At 38.3% G+C, this 21,549-nt stretch overlaps 1 protein-coding gene and 1 long non-coding RNA gene across 3 annotated transcripts in view; one reads left to right on the forward strand and one right to left on the reverse strand.

Annotated features, from left to right (window-relative positions):
* LOC123957184 overlaps positions 1 to 21,549 on the reverse strand; it is a 31,027-nt gene that overhangs the window by 7,832 nt on the left and 1,646 nt on the right. Inside the window, exon 2 of the long non-coding RNA XR_006821754.1 lies at positions 2,488 to 2,641. This is a non-coding gene — a long non-coding RNA (uncharacterized LOC123957184). The remainder of the gene's footprint in view (positions 1 to 2,487; positions 2,642 to 21,549) is intronic.
* elovl6 (ELOVL fatty acid elongase 6) lies at positions 602 to 20,314 on the forward strand. 2 transcript variants are annotated; one of them, XM_046029786.1, is made up of 4 exons: positions 602 to 860; positions 17,445 to 17,576; positions 18,448 to 18,599; positions 19,722 to 20,314. In XM_046029786.1, exons 1-4 carry the CDS (start codon positions 778 to 780, stop codon positions 20,162 to 20,164), a joined length of 810 nt encoding a protein of 269 aa, XP_045885742.1. In that variant the 5' UTR covers positions 602 to 777; the 3' UTR covers positions 20,165 to 20,314. The 2 variants fall into 2 exon arrangements, with proteins under 2 accessions (XP_045885742.1, XP_045885743.1); XM_046029787.1 differs by lacking the exon at positions 602 to 860 and adding an exon at positions 16,077 to 16,195.

Genomic DNA, 21,549 nt, shown 5'->3' on the forward strand with positions numbered 1-21,549 from the left:
TATTTACTAACTTGAATACGTTTTCAACCATAGCTGAAGTGAAAAAGAATGAATAGCAGATCAAATTAGAGGTGAAATGATTGATTAATCAATTAGTTATTGAAGAGAAAATTATATGGAAGCTAATTTAAAGACTGATAAGTCATTAGTGAAAAATTCAATGTTTACAGCTTCTAAATTATGAATATTTTCTGGCTTTCTTGGTCATCTATGATAGTGCCTGAAAAACCTTGGGCTCTTGACAGTCGGTCAAACTAAACAAGCAATTCTTATATTTATAGTCTATGTCAGATTGGGTTTTTGGAAAGTGCAAATGGTGGATTTTGGTGGAGGCTAAACAATGAAATTATAAATCCAGAAATTAGTTGTGCAGCCTTTGATTTTAAACCAAATTGCACTAAATTTAACTAAAGTGAACTGAATAAAAATCTTAATTATATTGTTGTTTTATTCGTACATATCAATATTTGTACATTATTTTTTTAAGACTTAAAATGAAGTAAACTTAATAGGCTACATTTCAACAATGTAAGGGAGGTACAAATTCGGCGGCGTTAGGACCTGGAATCCACCTTCCTAAGGAAGAGGGCGTAGGCTCGGTCAGCCGGTAGAGGACGAAGGTGCCGCGACTGCCGAGCTGCCCGCGCACAACCGCGAGGTTCTGACAGCAGCACGAGCAATGCGAGTCAAGAGTTGCGGGGAAACAGACTAAATAGCAACACCTCGAGTCGTGTATCGTCTTGTTTCAACAGTGGTTTGAACAGAAACACAGCGAGCATGTCGGTGCTAGCTCTGCAAGAGTACGAATTCGAGAGACAGTTCAACGAGGACGAAGCCATCCGATGGATGCAGGAGAACTGGTAAGGCTACATTGCGATATATTAGCGTCTCGTTTTTAATCCCACATCACAGTAAACGTTTTTCTCTCTGCAAATTCACCGCGGTGTGTACGTGCCAAACGGTGAATTGGAGGCTGTAATGGCACATAGGCATCCGCCTCGCTCACCAGGATTAAACCTCGCCGTATCCTATTAACGTTATATCAGGCTCTCTGTCATCATCCGCAAATTGCTGCTCGTGCTTCATCAAATGAAGAAATCCACGCAGGCCGTTAGCCGCGTGCGAATGCGATGCTCTGCCACACTTCCCTACTTGGCACTTCGCTGTTACATTTTGCATCTTTATTTGTCCTTGACTTCCTGTGATTTCTTCTCCCGGCATCAGTTACCGCGATACAGTACTATTGTAAAGGTCATCCATGGCTCCAGCTGTCTCCTCCATTTAGACAGTCACTGGCCCAGTAGCATATTGAACCAAGCCCTGCCCTAGGCTGGTAAACTGCATTAACTCAGTCCCATGGTTTTCTCTTTTAAAAGAGATGGTAATACTGTTATTTCAGTGAAAGTAACTAGGCTACTGTACAAGCTTATCTACATATATGATAGTGCTGTGCAGGAGAATGAAAAAGTGACTACTTGATGTTATTTTAAGTTCATTCAGAACTCTGTTTTGAACTATTTCTGCTTTGTTATGAAAACTAATGAATATTTTTATCAACGATTTATCTGTTGATTATTTTTTGACAGATTAATTAATAATTTAAACTCTAATTTATGAGGAGAAAGTGGCCATCACAAGCTCCCAGAGTCCAAGGTGATGTCTTCAAACAGCTTGTTCTGCCCAAAACAGTCCCAAACCAAAACATGCTTCATTTGCAATGATATAAAACAAAGAAAAGAAGCAAAATCGCACATTAGAGACACTGGAAATCAGAGAATCTTTGGTGTTTTTGCTTAAAAAAATGACTATTAGTCAAATCATTATCATTAAAATAGAAGACAATTATTTGTCAATCTACTAATCAATAAGATCTAAAGATACAGAGGTTTTGTCAAAAGAAGCAATAGAGAAAACTGATTCGCTTAATAACTGATTAATTACTAAGCTCCAGTGGAGTAACCTGCATTTTATTTCATGAAATCTTCTTGGAATGACTGAGATCCGTGACATAAGATGAAAACTAAATTAAGCTCTGTCATTATTTGCACAGGGCAGTGTCTACAAGGCTTTACACAAACTGCACCCTTATACTAGACTTTCGCTACTAAGGTTAAGTAAATATTGCTTTGTGGTTGTGTGCATGGATGCATTTCATATGTAGGTCATGTGCAGGTCCATTCAAATAACCATTGCGTGATCTCACTGAGGGGTCATTATTGTTCAGATCCATGCCAGGTTGGGCAAGAAATGGTTCTAAGCAAAACAAAAATGAGTCATGCGTAAAGTTAGCATAGGCTTCATTAAGCATCTTCCACCATCAGTTTAAAGTGCCTGTAGACAAGAGTCACAGTTAGCACATTATTTTTAACACTAATCTGGATTGATTTTAGAACAGTTTCGTTCTTATTCATTAAAATTAAATGTGGGTTTGTGAAAGAGAGAGAGAGGGAGAGACCCATGCGGGCAATGTGTAGGAGCTGTCCTCACCCTGGTACTGACAACCGGCCAATACCATTCATCTTCTGATGTCTGCTGACAGAGTATTAGCCAATCACGTTGCACTGATCTGTGCTGACTTCTTTCCGCTCTTCCTGTAGTGGGGGATGACTGGGCCAGTGCATATGGCTGATAGAAGCAGCAACTGCAGAAAATGGGATTTGATAGGTTGTTTATTAGATTCATAATGTACATGGAGCAACTGACTAAGCGTGGCATGTTTTTATAACTTAAGGATGAGACTAAAACTGGTTTGAAGGCAAGTGTCAAGCAAAATAGATATAATGAAGCTGTTGTTTAATGGTTAATAATAACAATAATTCAGTAGGACACTTGAAAAGCAACTGACATTAATCACATACTTCTACACTACAAAATGTATTTATTAAGCCTGGGGTAAGGTATCTTCAGCAAAACTCTACTAGGTTTTGACATTAAAATAAACCAAGCCATGTGTAAATGCCAGTTAAAATAGTTTTTGGCTGACAAAGGGTCACTTAGCTCTAGGGTTGGGTGTTAAGAATTAAAATTGTTTTGTTTCTGAATTCCAAGTGTATTCAGCTTTTGACATATTATTTGAATAAAATTGGTATCTCCGGCCCATCACATTGTAAACACATCATACATGTGCCTAGATGTTGGCCAAATTTCAGTAGGTGTAAACTACTGTTGCACTTAACACCCCAATCAGAGATAGCAATCAGAGACATTTTAGAGTAGCAGTGCAGATGTTTTACCCCAGACTGCTGATGAAAAATGCCCAACATCACTGAGTGGGGTGAGGTCAGAATTGCAACATGCTTGTCTAAGATATGAACCAATGGCTCGGCATTCAGTTTCAATGAACAATTGCTTTGTTCACACCCTCTGAAATCTAAATTTTAAAAAGTTCTAACCACATATGAAAAATGCTGATGGTGGCAGGATTTGTCTGTAACACAAAAATCCATGTATGATTTTTAAAATCTGTCACTCACTACGGAAGCAGAGCTGACCACCAGAGAGGATTTGTGTTGATAAATGACTGATCACCAAAAACCTTTCAGACCTCAAAGGTAAGACAAATTTATGGTATATTAAAGTTTGGACATCACCAGAAATGTAATTGTGTTTACTGTAGTTGTTTCAAGTTGTTAAAGCAGGAGAATGCCTTACTTGTGCTCTTAAAAGCATGTGCGCATGACCAAGGAGTGATTGTAGTAAATTGGTTCACAGTCAGATTGGGGAGATTACCCATTTTAGAAGTCATCAATCAGTTGGGTATCTAGCTGAAATACGTTGCAGACTACTACTACTCTTAACAAAGTCCAGATTATATTGTTGCATTTCTTTAATCTTTTATTATCCTTCTCAAAGGAGGAAAGAACTTTATTTTGCTCTTCAAACATCACACATAATTTGAGCTGCTTAATTAATCAGAAATAATTTCCTTTTATTTGGCAGATATAATTATGTTGATAAATTCAATTAATTTACTTTTTTTAGTGTAGCCTGAGGCACTTTCCCCCTGTCATCACTTTTAGGGGTTATACATGCAAAGTAAGATTTTTTTTTAAAATGAATTTTCTGTATAGACTAGGTCCTTAGCTGAAGTAAGGCAAGTGTTTCAAAACAGACACAGCGAGACATCAATGGACAATGTATATATAATGTGTATACATGTCATTGTTTTGCAGTGATGAATGGAGACTGGTACACTGATCTGATGTGTTGAGACTGGCAGCAGACAGCTCAGCATTGTGAATCAAGGACAATTAAGCAACTAGTTGTAAGAAGAGGAAAGGGAAGATATGGAAGAAGCTGTTGTTTAGCAACAACATGAGCACCATCCTCTTTCCCGCATATAACGAACAATATAAAAGTACCATGAACACATGAGTTAGTGTAAGAGTAAGACAATATATTAACATTTTGTTAAACTTGACCTTGGTAATGAAATTGAGGGTAGCCAGTGACTGTAATAAATGTCCTGGAAAAATTTAAAGTGTAGACCAAATAACACAGTAGCTTTTGCATACAAAATTAGAAAGCTGGAAAAGATCGTCAGATATTGCTGTCATCAATACTTTCCTGTTATTTCAGGAGTGTCAGCAGTGTTCACATAACACCTGGGACCTGAGAAGCAAAGTGAAATCAGGCACATTTCTGAGTGAACCTGTCATGTGAGCTGATTGATGTTCAACACATACCGTATCCTTCTACTGTATGACTGATTAACAAAAGTAATAGATTAGACTGGAGGGGTATGACTAAAATAGCTTGCTTGGCTACATAGTACAATGAAAAGTTTGCTTTAGATATGACACAAACTGTAGTCCTGGGATTCTGCAGGATGAAACCAATCTTGCAAATAGATATATATTGGTCTTGTTTACTGTCACCACTCCACTTTTCTTTTTTTTTCTAAGCCAGTCATATCCTAAATCAGTTTTTAAATTTTTACTTCTTATTTGCATTTTGTCTATCTTACAAAGTTCCATTTAGATTCACTTTTTAGAGAAAATTTTATCCAAAATCCAATGATTGCATTTATCTCATAGACATTTTTTTGACCAAGGTCTACTGTACTGCACAGTGTATGCATTGACCCCTGTAACTGCAGGCATTGTGCTTTATTAGTATGATATAAATTTGTTGATTTCTGGTGTTCTATGAAATACTGTAAGTGTAACATAATGTTCTTTCACCCTTTTTTCTAAATAGTGTGTAAAATTAACAATCTAACATGTAAACATTGGTGTATATGTAATTTAATTTAAAAGTATTGCAGTCATGTGTAACAATTTCTAGAAGTTTGGAGAGATGGCAGTGTCAATTCGTTGGTAATATGGGGACTGTAGAATTATCTCAGGCATGTGGCTTTATGAAGATCATATCTTCCTACGTTTTTGCATGTTCTGCCTCAGATTTGTTAAGTGATCCACTGCTTGGCACAAGTGTTTGTCACATACTGAACGTAAAGAAACATTTCACCACATAATTAACCATCTGGTTTCTTCAATTTTCACTCAGGGGCAAAAATCAGCCTTTAAACTTGAAAGAAACAATGATTTGACATTTATCGTGATAATTATTGATATCGAATGATATGAAATGTTTTTATCTTGATAGCATTTTTGGCCATATCGCCCAGCCCTAGCATAGTGTTATTGTTTATAATATTTGTGATATCTCTGAAGGTATCAAAAACTAAGAGAGTGGTGTATTGAAGTAAGCCAAGACATGACACCCAAACTAAGAAAAAAAAACAATAAAAGAAATAGAGAGGAAATTCTAACAGGTCTAATGCTAAAAGAAGAAACCAACAAAACATAATGGAATTCATTACCGAAACATGGTCTTTCATTACCGTAACTTAGTTTTCATTACCGAAACACTTATACTACATATTATACTACAATGAAACAGAAGAAGTTATAGATGGATGGAAATATGTTTAATTCCCTATATATTGATTTGATCGTTTTATAATATAATGCCCCCTAAACAAAATCAAAAATAATATCAATGTGACAAAACTGATGAGTGTTACGGTAATGACATAATTCTTTAAATTAAAAACATGTATTTTTAATTAAAATATATTTTTTAATGAAATTTCCTTACTTGTATACATGAATAAAGATACCACCAAAATCTTCTGAATATATACAATATGACTTTATTATATTACAACTTTTGTTGTAAAAATGTTATGGTAATGAAAAAAAATCTGAAAGGGTGTTAAAATGTTAAAAAAAAATACATAAAAAGTGTATTTCTAAATTATTATAATTAATATCAATAGTAACTTCGAATTATATTTGTTAACTTAAGTGAGTAAAATATTACCTTTTTAACTGTAAATATTTTTTTAATGGTAGCACAGTTTCGTGAGAATCACCCACCTATATCTATATTAGATGCTGCATAGCTGATTACATCTTGACGGGGTCGTTAGTGTTGTACTATCAAGCCAGTGAACGTATTGAAGAGCAATCGTAACAGAATGCAAAGCATATCATGTAACAGACTGATTGCTGTGTGACGTGGTGGAAAATATGTCATTGAAAATAATCGGATCAAAATGATCTATTATGAGACTGTTGTGTAATATGCTATCGATATGTGTTTGTTTTCCACCTGCATTTGATGTAATTCTCTATGGTGGATAAAATCAGTTCAGAAACGGCCTGTTATGTATTAAGATTGCCACATTTTGCAGTGCGGCCTTACTATCTGAAAGAGCGCTGTTATTCTCCGTTATGCACACATCTTTAACCTGCTGACTCACTCTGTACTCTCACAGACGTCATCATTCCTCATTACCATGCAGGTTGCTTAGAATCTGGTTTCTCTGTTTTTGAAAAGCCTCTTGGGTAGAAAGCATCCCTGTGGTTTCACCCCACTTTTGATGGACCTCTGGTGATTTTGCTCTGGACTGATAAGAAGACAGAGACTGAGAATGCTGCAGAGAGAATGAACAATGAGATCTTTGTTCTAGTCTGTTTTGCATATTCTGTCTGATAAAGCAACATTATGTTTAACATTAGTTTTTTTTGTGCAATTTGGCACCCCTACAGTTTTCTGAGTGTAATTCACAGCTGTCATAAATAAGGACAGCTGTACACATGCAATTATTATGATTACATTAGTTATGATCAAAAAAGAGCAAGTCGACAACTTTGCTAACACAGCCAAAGATCAAGCAAGTGCAACATCACAAGACATAGAAATATATAAATGAATTGTGAAACTGTATACACAGAAAGAATGCCAGCTCGGCCTCTGTCTTGCATCCTTTAATTTCACGAAGCTCTCAACGGTGTTCGGGAGCGTCTTGCTGGGTCACTCTTCTCTTCTTAGTTTCTTCCGTCAGCGTCCTCTTTGGTCTGTTCATCTCTGACATTAGCTAACGTTATGTACATATGTTGCCCGCTCGCCCAGCCCCAGCCCCGGTGCTTCTCTTCACCAGCAGCAGCGAAATGTTGCGTGAAACTTGGGTGGAAAGCCAGCCAACAGAGCAAGTCAGCAGCCACTACAAGAGCACTTACAGTAATGTTATCAATGTCTGGGTGTGTTATCTTGAAAGTTTGCTAACATCAGCTTGAGATTTATAGCTGGCGGTGAGTGACCAAGCAACATTATGTAACCATAAAATAATAGGTGGAGAGTGGCACTGGTGTTGTAACAGACCCGGGCAAGCTGGCAACATAACCGGGCTCAGCAGCCTCTATGGAAGTAACGGTACCTAATGACAGAGGCAAAGAGACCGAAGACAAAGTTGACGGAGGAAGCAATGGAAGAGAAAAGACAGTGACCAAGCAAGAGACCGGGTGGCAAGCTAGCCAACAAAGCTACAGCAACAGATGAAAGAGCACTTACAATAACGTTACAGATGTCGGAGTGTGTTATGCAGTAAGTTTGCAAACATCATCTCGGGATTTATAGCTGCCTTTAAACCTCTGACTGTGAAACCTCTGTCTGATTTTGCTTTAGTGGACAACTCCGCTAACATAGGCAAACAATCAATCAAGCAAGTGCAACATCACAAGACACGGCAAGCCAGCTAATAAGTTATTACTTAAGTGTTTCCCATACATTGATTTATTTGTGGCGACCTGCCACAATATCAACTCTGATCGCCACATATTGATTTTCAAATATTTATTTATTTATTGCTAGGCCTATTTAAAATTGTATTTGATTACAGAGCTGTGCGGAGCGCAAATATTCACCACAGACTGCACTCAGCATTCTCTCTCTCTCTCTCTCTCTCTCTCATATATATATATATTAAAACCGCTGCACAAATCTGTCCAACACAACTCTGGAGTCTGCCTTCTGGAGACCCACCTTAAAACAAGTTATTAGCAAGCATGTAAGGAGCCTAGCTAATAAACATAGGTATGTTAACGTTAGAATACAGCTGGGTTGTCGAGGTTAGCTAGTTGTACATAGCTTTTAGTCAATGTCGACATCGACTTCATGCACCTGTGCAAAATTATTTTGAAGCTTTTAAGATAAAATTACTACATAATGTTGCTTTAATGTTTATTTCAACTATTTACATGATTCAGTTGCTCTACTCTTTTAACCATCACATTGCAAATACTGTTGTTGGTTGTTGTTTTTGAAGATCCTATAAGGGATATAAGAATGTTGCTTTGTTCTTATGGTGTTGTAGCATTTGATGTAACATGGCTAACCATTTTCTGTTTTATTCAAGTATCATAGCTCATTGACTAGTCTTAAAGATCAGGTTCCAATGGTACTCGATGAGTTTAAGAGATAAGTCTCTTCTTTCCAAGTATCATGTTACTTATTCAGTCCAAGAGGTGTCCAGCCTAATGTCTCAGAGTTTTTGAGCCCTGCTGTTGGATGGATGAGACCAAATGATACACCAGTCTTAAATTTGGCATCAGGGTATCATTTCAGTGATCATTACATAGCTTGTTCTGATAGATTTGGTTGAATAATAGTTGTAATCTGAGTTTTTTTCATCTGGGAATTTTAGCTGATGATCTTCCCCAATATTGGCTTACATTGAATAGAAACAATTGAAAAATGCATTTCTAGATGCCAAAATTAGAGGCAGGCAACTAATAAAGGATGCATAATTCAAAGCCACAGTGCACAAGATGTAGAAGAGGTGGTTATAGTCATTGAGAAGCCATTTCAAAATGCCACAATAAGCTGCCTTCTATTTGTGTGTTATATTATTTACTGTGCCCTGAATTTAATGCGTAGTTTAACATACAAATTACTTTGTAATTACTTTATTATGTGCTAAATCAAATGTCACTACTCCAAACCAAATCAAATGAAAGCGAACAATGACATTTATTATTTTGCTCAACAAAGACAAGAACTAATTATTTCCCAGTGCAAGTCTAGAGGTTCCTCCTGATTGTCATACAGTTTAATTTTGTCGTGGTTCTGCATGCTGCTGCCATTTTAACGAGAGCAACATATTGATGATGCTGATCATTTCTGACCATGTTAACTTAGAGCGCACCCCAGGCTTGAGGTTTTCTAGGCTGCTCTCTTTCCCACAACTGGTGAGGCCAGAGAAGAAGATGTGGGCAGGCAGAAATTAAGGTCTGCCTGGAGTGTCGCTGCGCTCTGGTTTGCCTTTCAGATTTCATCAGGCTGTCAAAGAAAAGCTTAGATGCAAACACAGAAAAGAGCAGTTTATTGTACAATCCATTTTATTTTGTATGCATTGAGTCATTGTGCATGTTCAAGCAGACTATTCAGCGAGTGAGTCAAACATGCATAACTTTCCAAGGAGCAAGTTTTGCAATAGTGTGTGGAGCCTGGTGTATGAAAAGGCTAAAAACAAAGCTTAATACTTGTTTCATTCAAGAGACGTATATGATGCGGACCAATTCAGATGGAACACAGACATGAACATGACCCACCTCACACTGACGCTACCTTGTCATTTATTACTGTTTGTGTATGTGGACACGTACTAGGTACAATATAGGTGCATAGAAAAATTGTGCTTATAGTGTTGAGTGCTATATACAAGCTTCCTTCAAGCCATTTGTCTTGCCGCTTAAAATAAGCATGACTCAAGATGTTCTTAAGCACTTAACAGGCTGAAATAATTATCACTCAACAAAAGTACTCTTCAGTTTACTGAGTAGAAAATTTGTCCCTTCATGTTCACCACCAGATGCAGAATGACCTAAACCCATGAGTGATATTATGTTACAAGCCTGGTTATTTCCCCAATAGACATTGCATGCAGTAACTACAACTGGTGGGTGTGTTACTAACTGGATTACATATGGGTGCTTCCTGGATGGCAGATTATTCTGTAAAGCTAGGTCTTATTTACAGCACCTCATGGTCTTATTTAATGGCTTGCTGCTCATCCCACACACTGGCACACTCACTGTGATTGCATTTCACAGACAACAGTGCCAAGGAATTCAGTTACACATCTGGGACTGAAGTGAAGTTTTGTGTATGTGTACACCTGCAGACACACAGCTTTATGTGCATTAAGTTGCATATGTGATACTGTAAACACACACTTTGGTAACACAGAGACACTTGCTTACTGGCACAGGCGTGCAGACTCATCCTCAGACTGCAAACTCAGGATTATGTAATGGTTGAAATCTCTTGGACCAGCTCATAGCCTACAGATCCACGGTCCACAGCAGGTTATCCAGCAGCTTTGTACAACACTGTCAGTGGGGGAGGGGAGGATCTATGGGATCAACATCCTTATTTTATTATGTACTGTACTATATAGGTTACATGCAAGCACACAGACATCCTAAAACCACAGGGATATAGGCTTGTACACACCTCTATTGTGATATAGTAGTACAGTACTTTGAGCTGATGTCTAGACCCTGCTAGTTTACTATACAACTGTGTGTGTATGTGCGGTCTGAGGCCTTTTCTTAGTGGAAGCTGTCTGGGTATCATTTTTTTAAAGTCAGAATAAGTAAACCATTGCAGCCTGCTAAGCAACATGTTAAGTGGAACCCTCCTGTTGACATTATTTGCCATGGAATGTTTTGTTGGAGTGGCACAGGGCAGCACTAGAGTTTTGGTCTGTTGGTTTTTTAACTCTATGTAACACCATTTGGAAATCTCTGATATTTAACATAATTTGTAAACAGCACAAACTGATCCAACGCTCAGTGCCTTAGTATGTGATAACAATCATATGAGAGAAAGAGATGCTAGAGATGTCTTACCCACCTAACTAAGTAGCTCTTGCATATTGTCCTGGTTGTACACATTGATCATGTTCTCTTTACATTTATTAATTTAGCTGATGCTTTTATCCAAAGCAACTTAAAATTCCTATATATGTCAGAGGTCGCACGCCTCTGACATATATAGGAACGAGGTGTCTTGCTCAGGGACACATTGGTGTCTCACAGTGGATTCGACCTGGGTCTCTCACACCAAAGGCATGTGTCTTATCCACTGCCCCATCACCACCCCTCTTAAACCAGTGGTTTCTTGTAAACTGTTATTTATCGCAATACATGTTTTAACAAAACAAGGAACATTTGATTTGTGAACACACAAGGACAGGATATGATTTATGTTGTGACCCTGAAATCTCTGTAACAAAAAGAAATGTAAAATGTCAGTGTATTTCAGTATATCAACTTTGATTGACATTAAAATAATCCATGTAAACACTTTGAACATGTATGCTCTGTATTTGTATACCGGTGGATGTGGGACACCTATATATTTTTCCATCCTTGCAGCAACCAAGAAATCTGTGCTGACACTGTTACTGTACAATGCTGATCCTCCCCAAAAGAACTGACGTTGTAGTTTTTCATTTGTGCTGCCTCTGCCCACTTTGACATAAAGCAGAGTCAAGCCTCTTGTAGAGAGAAATCTACAGATTTTAGATGAAAAAAAAAATCACAGATTACAGATTGTAGTCGATATATAGAATTTTTGAGCTGGAATGAAAATAGACCTTTTCTATGTGGATTGCGCACCGACTTTTAACCGATATGACTATGCAAAGGTACTCAGAAAGCTGCTTTCTTAAACAAAAACTTTCTTAAACAATATTTAGTTAAACCATTTAACATATACATTGTCAACCAATTCTAGAAGTGATCACTGAGAAAATAAGATAAAGATTAAAATAAAATACCTAAATAAATATCAGTACTGCATATTCAGCATCAGTCAATTGCTGAAGTAGCAGAAAATGCCATGGAAATACTCAAGTAAAGTACAAGTACCTCTAAATTGTACCAGTAAAATTGTACCTGTAAATTAACTAAGTTGCATTCCACCAGTGCTCTCTACTGTATCAAGCTAGCTATGAGATTCATGCTACAGCTTTGTTCCGATTCTGAACGATTATTCCAATGGATTGAACTCCAATCAGAAACACTGTTTTCTTGTATATCAAAACATGTCATCTTTCGCAGCATTTTTCTGTCAACGAATAATGGTCACAAACAATAACTCATGGTTCCCTGCTGCCGAGTCAAGAGATGAACTCTGCTATAAACATTCAGAGGAAACTCTCAACATATCCGGTGGAAAAATAGGCTCTTGTGACTCCTACGTCAAAGGAGTGTAAAATATGGGGACGTTATTTAATTTTCCAGCATTGCATCTCACCAAGAAGGTAACAACGTAGCGAGAAATCAACACTCTGTAGACTTAAACCATCACCAGTGCTGAGTTGTAGTGACGAACAGATGCTCTGATGCTTGTAGTTACAAACGGTACTGACAAGTTGTCAGGTTATGTTAGAGTTGAAAAGGGAAAATGATGGGTTCATTGTTAATTAACTTTCCAGCAATGCATTTCACAAACTAGTTAGCAACTATGTGAAGATACCGCTGACTCTAGCTGTGAGCTGCTCAGCTGTGCACACTGCACTCTTACACTTACATCTGCTGCATGGTGCTGATAACAATGACCCTCGTTTCCCAGCATGCACTACCTAGTGCTGAACTAATTAGTTTCTTAAGTTTTCTGTTCCAAAATGCAAATGATGCAGTGACATCAATATATTACCAAATTCATTTCATTCTGCATTATATAATGAGAAAAAAATATTTTTTTATTCATATTGGCAGATGGTGAATGATATATATGCAGCAACACCAATATGTCTGCTATAGGCCTATATCTATATTTTAACACCTGATATTATCGGAATACAGGAAGTGTGTTATAAGACATCTCTGAAGCTGGTGAAGCAATTTGTTGAATGTCTGGTATTGATCAGTAACTCTATTGTGCCAACACAGATAGTCAGTGTTGTTGTTTCTACGAAGAGTGACACAGTTTCTTTTGGCCCTTGGATTTTTAAAAAATGATCACTTTCACGTTTGCTTTTATTTTTTATTAGCTTTTCAGCTTGTTTCAAGTAGCAAGTAGTGAAACTCCTGTTTGAGGTATTATTTCTTGGGTGAGTCTGAACACTGAAGGTCAGGAGTATAGCTGTAGAGGCTCTGGGGAGCATGAAGGGATGATGTGAATTCACACTGATGTCTCAAATAGATTCCCGTGACTGCAGGCCTAGCTTGGCTGCACCTGGCACTTCAGGGCCTTTGCAAAGACAACAGCAGCACCTCTCCAACCACCTCCACCAACTTGTCAGCTTTGACCATGCCCTTGGGTTTATTTACCCTTGGTTATTTTTTTCCAACAGCAGTATAATCCATCTTCTGAACATAATGCCGTAGGTCATGCACATGTTAAGCTTTGGCTGATTCTACTGGTTTAATACTGATAAAATACGGAGAAGGAAATTCACAGACAAGGACATTTATCCATATTTCTGTGCTTGGGCTGGATCATTAAAAACAGTAGTTTTCGTCATCATTGTACTGATAGTGGCTTACCTGCAAAATTACACGTTAAACCAGTTTAGACTTGTTATGTTGAATTGCACAGTAATATCAAATCAAAACAATGTATCTCAAATAATGTGCAGATGATCCAGAAAATTAATTTAGGATGATGTGAAGTTAAGCAAAGCAAGTAAATCTTTGGAACACTATGTGAATTTTTACTTAATAAATTGCTAAAATGTATTGTAATGGTAAAATAAGCAAGCAAACTCAATAATATACTTTATACAACCAACTATCTAAAGTTTGCTAACATTAGCCTCCATAAGCTACTGGTCACACCAGACCAAGCAAGCCTGTAGAGTGTATTGAAATGAGTACGTGTTTTTTGTTGCTTATGAATTAAAGTTGTAATTTGTAAGAGAATGAGTGTCTTTAAAAAGTTACATAGTCAAATCATTAGTCAGTATCATAAATTATAACGTTTTTGTTCCTGTGATTGAATTACACATGGTCTGTACTTGCTGTTCTAAAAAACGTAAATGGATGCCATATGGCATAGACAGTGCAGGATATCATTAGACTTAAAAAAATAAACTGCAAACTATAGAATCGCAGCTTAGGTCATATATTAATCTGACCTTTGACCTTAACACTGAAAGGGGAGTGCTGAGACTGTAGCTCCTCTCTGATCCTCCCCGCCTAACTACAGTATGTAGGCCACTGTGTTTTTCTGTTCTACTCTCCTCTATGTGTAGTTGAGAAACAATGATGTCATTCTGCAGTCCAGCCCTGTTGCTCCTTTTGACTTTGACTGGACTGCTTTGTCCTTGGTTCTGTGGAGGTGGCCTAAATCATGTTGTGGGCTTCCTGCAAGAACAGAAAGATGGCATCTTTCATTCTCGAAATACTGATGCACCATGATGTCCGTTATTTTAAACAGCTGACATTGTTATTGCACTTTTGTTCTGATCGTAATTGACTTGGTTACTGTTGCAATAACTTAGGATCTTATTTTGAGCATCATTTTCCTTTCAATACTGAAAGTTGGAGAGAAAAAAGAAGTCCATACACTTTGACAGTGATATCGTTTCTTAAAATATAGTTAGTCATATGAAAAATGTATTGGAAAGACAGGTGGGAGGTAGGAGTGTCCCATTCCAATTTGCAAGATTGGTATCTGGCAGATCTTGACATCAGTTGGGATTGGCTGAAGCACAACTGCTAATTGATATTCAGCTAACGTGACTGACTCTTATATGGCTGCCACAACAACAACATTACAAACTTAATACCTTAAAAATCAGGTGGAATACATATTTCTGTCAAATAGACTTAAAAAGCCTTATTTTCATGACAATTAAAGGCTTTCCTGGTCTCCACTCCCTGCGTATCACACAGCCATGTTTCTCAAGTTTTGTAAGAAAAATGTACACTTCCTCTCTCTTTCTTGCCTAGCTACACACCTGATCAGCAAAACTAAGTTGTTGGTGTTCTCTGCTGAGGCTCCAAAAAAGAACTGGATGGATTGCATTTTACAAATTGCATATGTCACAAGTCTGTGAGAAATGTTTGTGGTTTTAGTGTGAGTTGTGCACAGACCATTGGCCAGTATACAAGTGTGCTACTATACAGTATATCACAACCTTGACCTTGAATAAATAGATGGTTCTGTCCAGCACTTTAACTCTCTCTTTGTTAAATATAATACTGCACACTTAACGCCGGGAATCCACTGACTGCGGCTACGGGATGTTACGGCTGCGCCACGGTTTTGATGCGTACTCAGCCCGGCGTCAAAGTCCACTGGAAGCGTCTCAGAAGCGTTTCAGCAGCGGAGCATGCAGCCTGCCCCACGTTATTGACTTGTTATTAATTTGTCATGTTCGTGCTTCTACTGCCTTCTGCACAGCTCTATGTGAACCTGTTTCGTTCCGTAATCTTCAGGCTGCATTTCCCACAAGGAGCATTTCAGAATCAGAGCGTTTTGCCTGCCTGATTTTGCTGACCTGTTTAGAATTTGTTGATTTGGAAATCAGTGTTTGCATTTTGTGCTTGTACTAAGATTAAGTAGGCTACGTAGTTAAATGACTTCCTTTTGTGCCTGTTTTAACCGTGTTTATTGTTGTTTTACGATCGGGAGTCTCCACATGGTGTTTTATTTTGGAAATTGACCGGATTCTCTCTGCCGTGCTGTGTCTGACTTCCTGCCTGGTTCAATCTGCTCTGTGCTGCTTGACGCGGCTAGCGGAAAAAATAGACCTGCTTCCTGTTCTCTGCGGAGCGGAGCGCAGAGCCGCTTCTGGGACCCTTCTGGGACGCGCTGCGGCCGCGTCTGGTGGAAAGCATTGACTATAATGGCCGCGATTAGCTCCGGCAACCGGCAGTGGATTTTAGCAGTAAGGCTTTAAATAGAATAATTAATTTCAATCCTTTCCACTGAGTAATACATTCTAATTTGATGATTAATTTCAACATCTTGCTGTTCTCTTTGTATAACCTCTAAACAGCTGCATAAAAACATCACTGAATCAGAACATCACTCCTAGGGCTAGTTTTGCGGATCTTATCATCCTCAGGGCTATTGGTCCCAGAGCTCCCAGAATGCCTCATTCCTGTTCCCTGTGCACTGTCCTCTGAGTGCACCCTTTCCACAGGGTTTGCTGTACTTGCTTTTTTTTCTACTACCATCATACAGTTCCACGCACGTCTCTACGTCTAGCCACTGAGAACTCTGCAGTTCAAATGCCTTGCTCATTGGCACTTGTTACCATCATAAGTAAATTTTTTACCTAACTTTTTGCTAATGCTGCTCCAAACTATTACTCTGTTCTCTGTTCAATAGACCAAACAGTGTTTTGGACAAAGCAGCTTTAGTTCTAGGCAGCATGCCCCAGTCTTCTGTTGGTCCTATTCAGCATCCGGTCTGTCAAGTCAGACCACCTGCGCTTTGTAATTGCGCTGAGCGCAGGGGAATGCTTTTCTTTAGATTCGGATGGGGCAGGTGGTGCTTCAGCACAAGTTCTCCACTTCATGTGGCACAGCAGTGATGCCTGACAAGTCAATTAAGGCAAACAGGCATCACAGGATGGTGGGAGTTGGAACTAAATTGAAGCAATAACTGTAAACTGAAAGCTAAGCATTTAGCGACTGTTGGAGCTGGACTCAAATCATTAAATCATTACTTCAGGCATTGCTAGTGAAGTCAGTACAGTTATAGATTGTGTTCTGTAAACAGTGCGTTGTATTTATTACAGTGGCGCTGTTGGAAAACGGAGCAGTTAGAGGAGCAGACTTTATGATGCATAAATTTATTTTTTATTTCATATTAATTTGGGGACACAAGGGACACTCCCTACTCCTGTCAAAATGGACTTTATGATATATTGTTCGGATCATTTTTTATATATCATTCTTTTTGTTAAATTTCTGCTAGTTTATCTTGTTGACCACTCACATTTGTTGCAAGAGGTCTGTTAAGCAGCTAACTATAAGCTGCCCAGTGTTTACATTATGTGATCGTATGAATATTAAGCAGAGCATTGGAGAAAAAGACCAAGCATAATCCGCACATTAACCGCTGTAGGTAAAGGCAATGCAAAGTCAATAAACGGTTAATGGTAATCTGTTTGCTTTTTGTGTTTACAGGAAGAAGTCCTTTCTCTTTTCTGCACTCTACGCTGCCTTTATCCTCGGCGGCCGCCATGTCATGAAACAGAGGGAGAAGTTTGAGCTGAGGAAACCGCTGGTGCTATGGTCACTCACGCTTGCTGTGTTCAGGTGAGAAAGTGTTAACATTGTTAATGGCAGCAAATACATATCCAGTTTCAAATATTATTTAATATAAAGGGCCAACAGTTTAATCAGTTAGTGGTCAGTTTCTCTAGCTTTACTTTTTACAAAATATTTTCTCCCGGTCATCAAATGGCTCAGTAGACAGACAGCTGATGAAATATTTATGTCATGTCAAGTTTGTGGTGTCATTTGCACCTGTATTTGACCACATTTTCTTGTAATTTACACAGTCATACTGGTCTCTTTCCTGTTTTCCTAGTTTGGGAATTTGGTCAGTGTGGGGAGTAACTTTGACCTGCATATTGCTGGGCTGCCATCTTTTGTTTGTTTTAATTTATATTTTTGGCTTTATGTTGGCATGAGTACAATGTGAAATTACTTTGAAACTATAAAACCCTGTAAGGCCCTGTTATCTTGTCTGTATGGTGTGCCTTTTCTATCCATAGTGCAGAGTGCATCTGTCACATCAGGCACTACCAGCAACAGAGGGAAGCAGGTGAAATGTTGCTATGGAGCCATGGAACCTCTTTACACATCAAGTACATAGTGTGTAACATTAAATTCATCGCTTGGGGGGTGGGGGTCATTTAAATAAAATGAGTCATGGTTTATTTCAAACTAACTAAAAATGTGGTTTAATTCACATGGGATCCTATGCTGGTCTAGAAAAAAAAATAGTTGATTTGTTTCAGATATGTAAAAAGTGGTGCATATTTTAGCACTTTATTACTATAAAGATGCAGCTGATACTGACACACACGGCATGACTTCACATATTAACTACAGTAACGAAATAACTACACATTTTCCCTCTTCGATGATTTTTTAATGTTGTTTGGTATCTTTGTGCTTATAGTATATTTGGTGCCATCCGTACTGGGAGTTACATGACGTACATCCTGATGACGAAAGGGCTTAAACAGTCAGTATGTGACCAGAGCTTTTACAATGGGCCTGTCAGCAAGTTCTGGGCATACGCCTTTGTACTTAGTAAAGCACCAGAACTGGGTAAGTTAAGACATCTTTATGGCTTGTTTAATTTTTTCCGTGTACTGGGTATAATATATTGTTTCCCATAAATCGTCCACCAAGTAAGGTTTTGTTTTGGATTAATTTCATTGTTATAATGTTGTGCAGGAAGTTGGTGCTTTCACTGATGCTGCTTTCAGACAGCTAAGACTATATACTGCCAAACAGGAAGGGCATGTTAGTGAACTGAAGTTATAATAATTTATCATCCCAATGTAAGACTAAACAAATATTAGGCAGATGGCAGATACAATTACAGAAAGGCCTAATGGGCTGTATCAAAGTCTAACCTCACAAATTGCATGTTGTTTTCTTTTTTACAGTGGAGCTGTCAATGTAAATTTAATTCTTAGTTCTCAGGCTCCCTCAAACAATGCTCAGACAATATAAAAAGAATATCACACATAGACATAAAATAGTACAGAAGTTAAAAGGTAAATATAGGAATATAATAATAAAATATGATACAATAAAATAGAATATAATACTGTGACTACTGTACATCAATTTGAAAAGGGAAGCATAACCTCATAATGCTAATACAGTAACAGGGAAATTAAATCAACCAAATCAGAAATATTTCAAAATTTTTAAACAAGTAATTTTAAACCCTGGAAGTCATTATACAAAATTATTTATATTACAGTAATTTGCTTACAATGTTGCAGGTGAGAAGAAATACATAAAAAAAAAAATACTGAGGGTAAACTTAACGGTAGGCAGGCTTCTTTTTTTTCCAACAATGGCTTATTTTATTTCTGTCTGCATTTACAATGAAAATCGGTTTATTTTTGCCATGTTAGCATTATAATGTGTAATAAATTGGTGCAGTAAATAGAGCTTTTGCTGTTGTTTCAAACATTTCAGCGGTAATCTGTGTGTAAACAGCTCTGTGGTTTTACATAGTTAATTTAGCCAATATTTTCTGCATATTTGAGAGCAACTTAAATCACAGCCAGTGGTTTTGAATCAGACAATGGTAATGATATATCCTTTCCATCTGTTCCTGTCCCTTCATTCAACCTTCCTTTTCTTTATTCCCCTCCTCCCCATGCTCTTCATAAACATCCCTCATCTCTTGAACAACTCAACTTCCTGCAGGTGACACTCTCTTCATCGTCCTGAGGAAACAGAAGCTCATCTTCCTCCACTGGTACCACCACATCACCGTGCTGCTGTACTCCTGGTACTCCTACAAAGACATGGTGGCCGGTGGCGGATGGTTCATGACCATGAACTACTTGGTCCACGCCGTCATGTACTCTTACTATGCCTTGCGGGCGGCCGGCTTCAAGGTGTCACGCAAATTCGCCATGTTCATCACACTGACCCAGATCACCCAGATGCTGATGGGCTGTGTGGTCAACTACCTGGTGTACTCGTGGATGCAGCAGGGCCAAGAGTGTCCATCACACATGCAGAACATTGTGTGGTCATCCCTCATGTACCTCAGCTACTTTGTGCTCTTTGTCCAGTTCTTCGTCGAGGCCTACATTGGCAAGTCCAAATCAACTGCCTCGGCTGTCACAAAAAAGAAGGAGTAAACGAATGCCAAAAGTATGGGAAGAAGGGAGATGATGAAGAAAAAATGTTCGGAGAGCAGGGACCAGTGACTTGAGAGAATCTGTTAGGGTTTTGTAAGGGTTTTGGGAATCAAAGATGGATGATAGAGAGGTTGCATTGAGGCTGGCGGAGTGGGGCGGAGTGGGGTGGGGTGGGGTGGGGTGGGGTGGGAGGGTCAAGAGGATGGTGTTTGTGCTTGAGCATTACTATTAATGTGCATATCTAAAATGCCTCAATGGAGGTGACATCTCCGTTGAGGGATGCTGAGAAAGCAGCGCCATGATCAGAAGCCATCACAAGTTGTCCCCCTCAAGTTTAAAAGCCCCTTTTTGAATTCACCGTGAATACTTTTTAAAACCTAGAATATAAGGACAAAATCGCCAGATTAAAAAAAAAAAAAAAAAATAGATCTGCCACAAGCATATGTTTACTTGGTATTAAAAAAGAGAAATTAATCGGTACATATGAAGATGGATAGCATCGGAGTAAACTTGAGCCATCTGAGTATGTTTATGTCCGTCTGTCGTCAGTGTTTGTTGTTTCGTTTTGATCTGTCAAGGAAAACGTTGGAGACACTGGTGAGTTTGTGAAGCGGATGAGTGTTGGTGGTTGTTGTGAACTGACGGGGTGAACGGCACTGTATCCTCTGTGTCTTACATTGCAAAATGCGATATTTTCTCAGGTCTTAGGCTATCTCTTTATAATATAATATGCATATCAAGACAAAGTAGACATGTTTAAAATCAGCACCGGTTTACAGTATGGCTAAAATTCATCCAGTATGGCTGCACAGTTGAAGAAAGTATGAATGAAGCTGATTGGACTACCTGACTCAGATGGTCACCCTGCTTCTGGGCATGATGGGAAACAGATGCTGACAGTGCCCTCCTTCACCACTTGTCATGACCTTGCAAAAGTTGCCGACCACACTTGGAAAATGACTTGTCATTGATTTCCAGACATTTATCTGTGTTAAAAGGTACCTACCAGTGAAGAAAAATTGTCTGTTGAACACAGAAGGCTTAAATGGAGGACAAACATATTTATATTTAGCAAAAGAAAAAAAATGCAAATTGTTAAAATCTGCTGTATTGATTTTAAAAAGTAGTATGTATCCTTAATGGTGTCTGTTGTGCTTTTGTGCATTTGCACTGTATCAATGTCAAAAACAAGTGTTGCTGAAAAACTTAATGTATGAACAAAGAGTGCAAAAATGTGACATGTGCCTGTGGTGTTTATTTTTTGTCTCAACTGCGGCATCTTGGCATTGCACATACTTTCCTTTTACTTTTTTGGTGCTGAAACTGAAAAGCCATTCTAGGGGCTACATGGCGATTCAAAATTGGCAATATTTAGAAAGGTTAGA

This window comes from Micropterus dolomieu, linkage group LG19 (genome assembly GCF_021292245.1).
Source record: "Micropterus dolomieu isolate WLL.071019.BEF.003 ecotype Adirondacks linkage group LG19, ASM2129224v1, whole genome shotgun sequence".
Taxonomy (NCBI): Eukaryota; Metazoa; Chordata; class Actinopteri; order Centrarchiformes; family Centrarchidae; genus Micropterus; species Micropterus dolomieu.

What these genes read in the sequence shown, in the direction of transcription:
- elovl6 (XM_046029786.1), top strand. Translation starts at nt 778, where the DNA reads ATGTCGGTGCTAGCTCTGCAAGAGTACGAATTCGAGAGACAGTTCAAC. An exon ending in CTCACGCTTGCTGTGTTCAG is followed by an intron (nt 17,577 to 18,447) that starts GTGAGAAAGTGT and finishes TTGTGCTTATAG; the next exon opens with TATATTTGGTGCCATCCGTA. An exon ending in TAGTAAAGCACCAGAACTGG is followed by an intron (nt 18,600 to 19,721) that starts GTAAGTTAAGAC and finishes AACTTCCTGCAG; the next exon opens with GTGACACTCTCTTCATCGTC.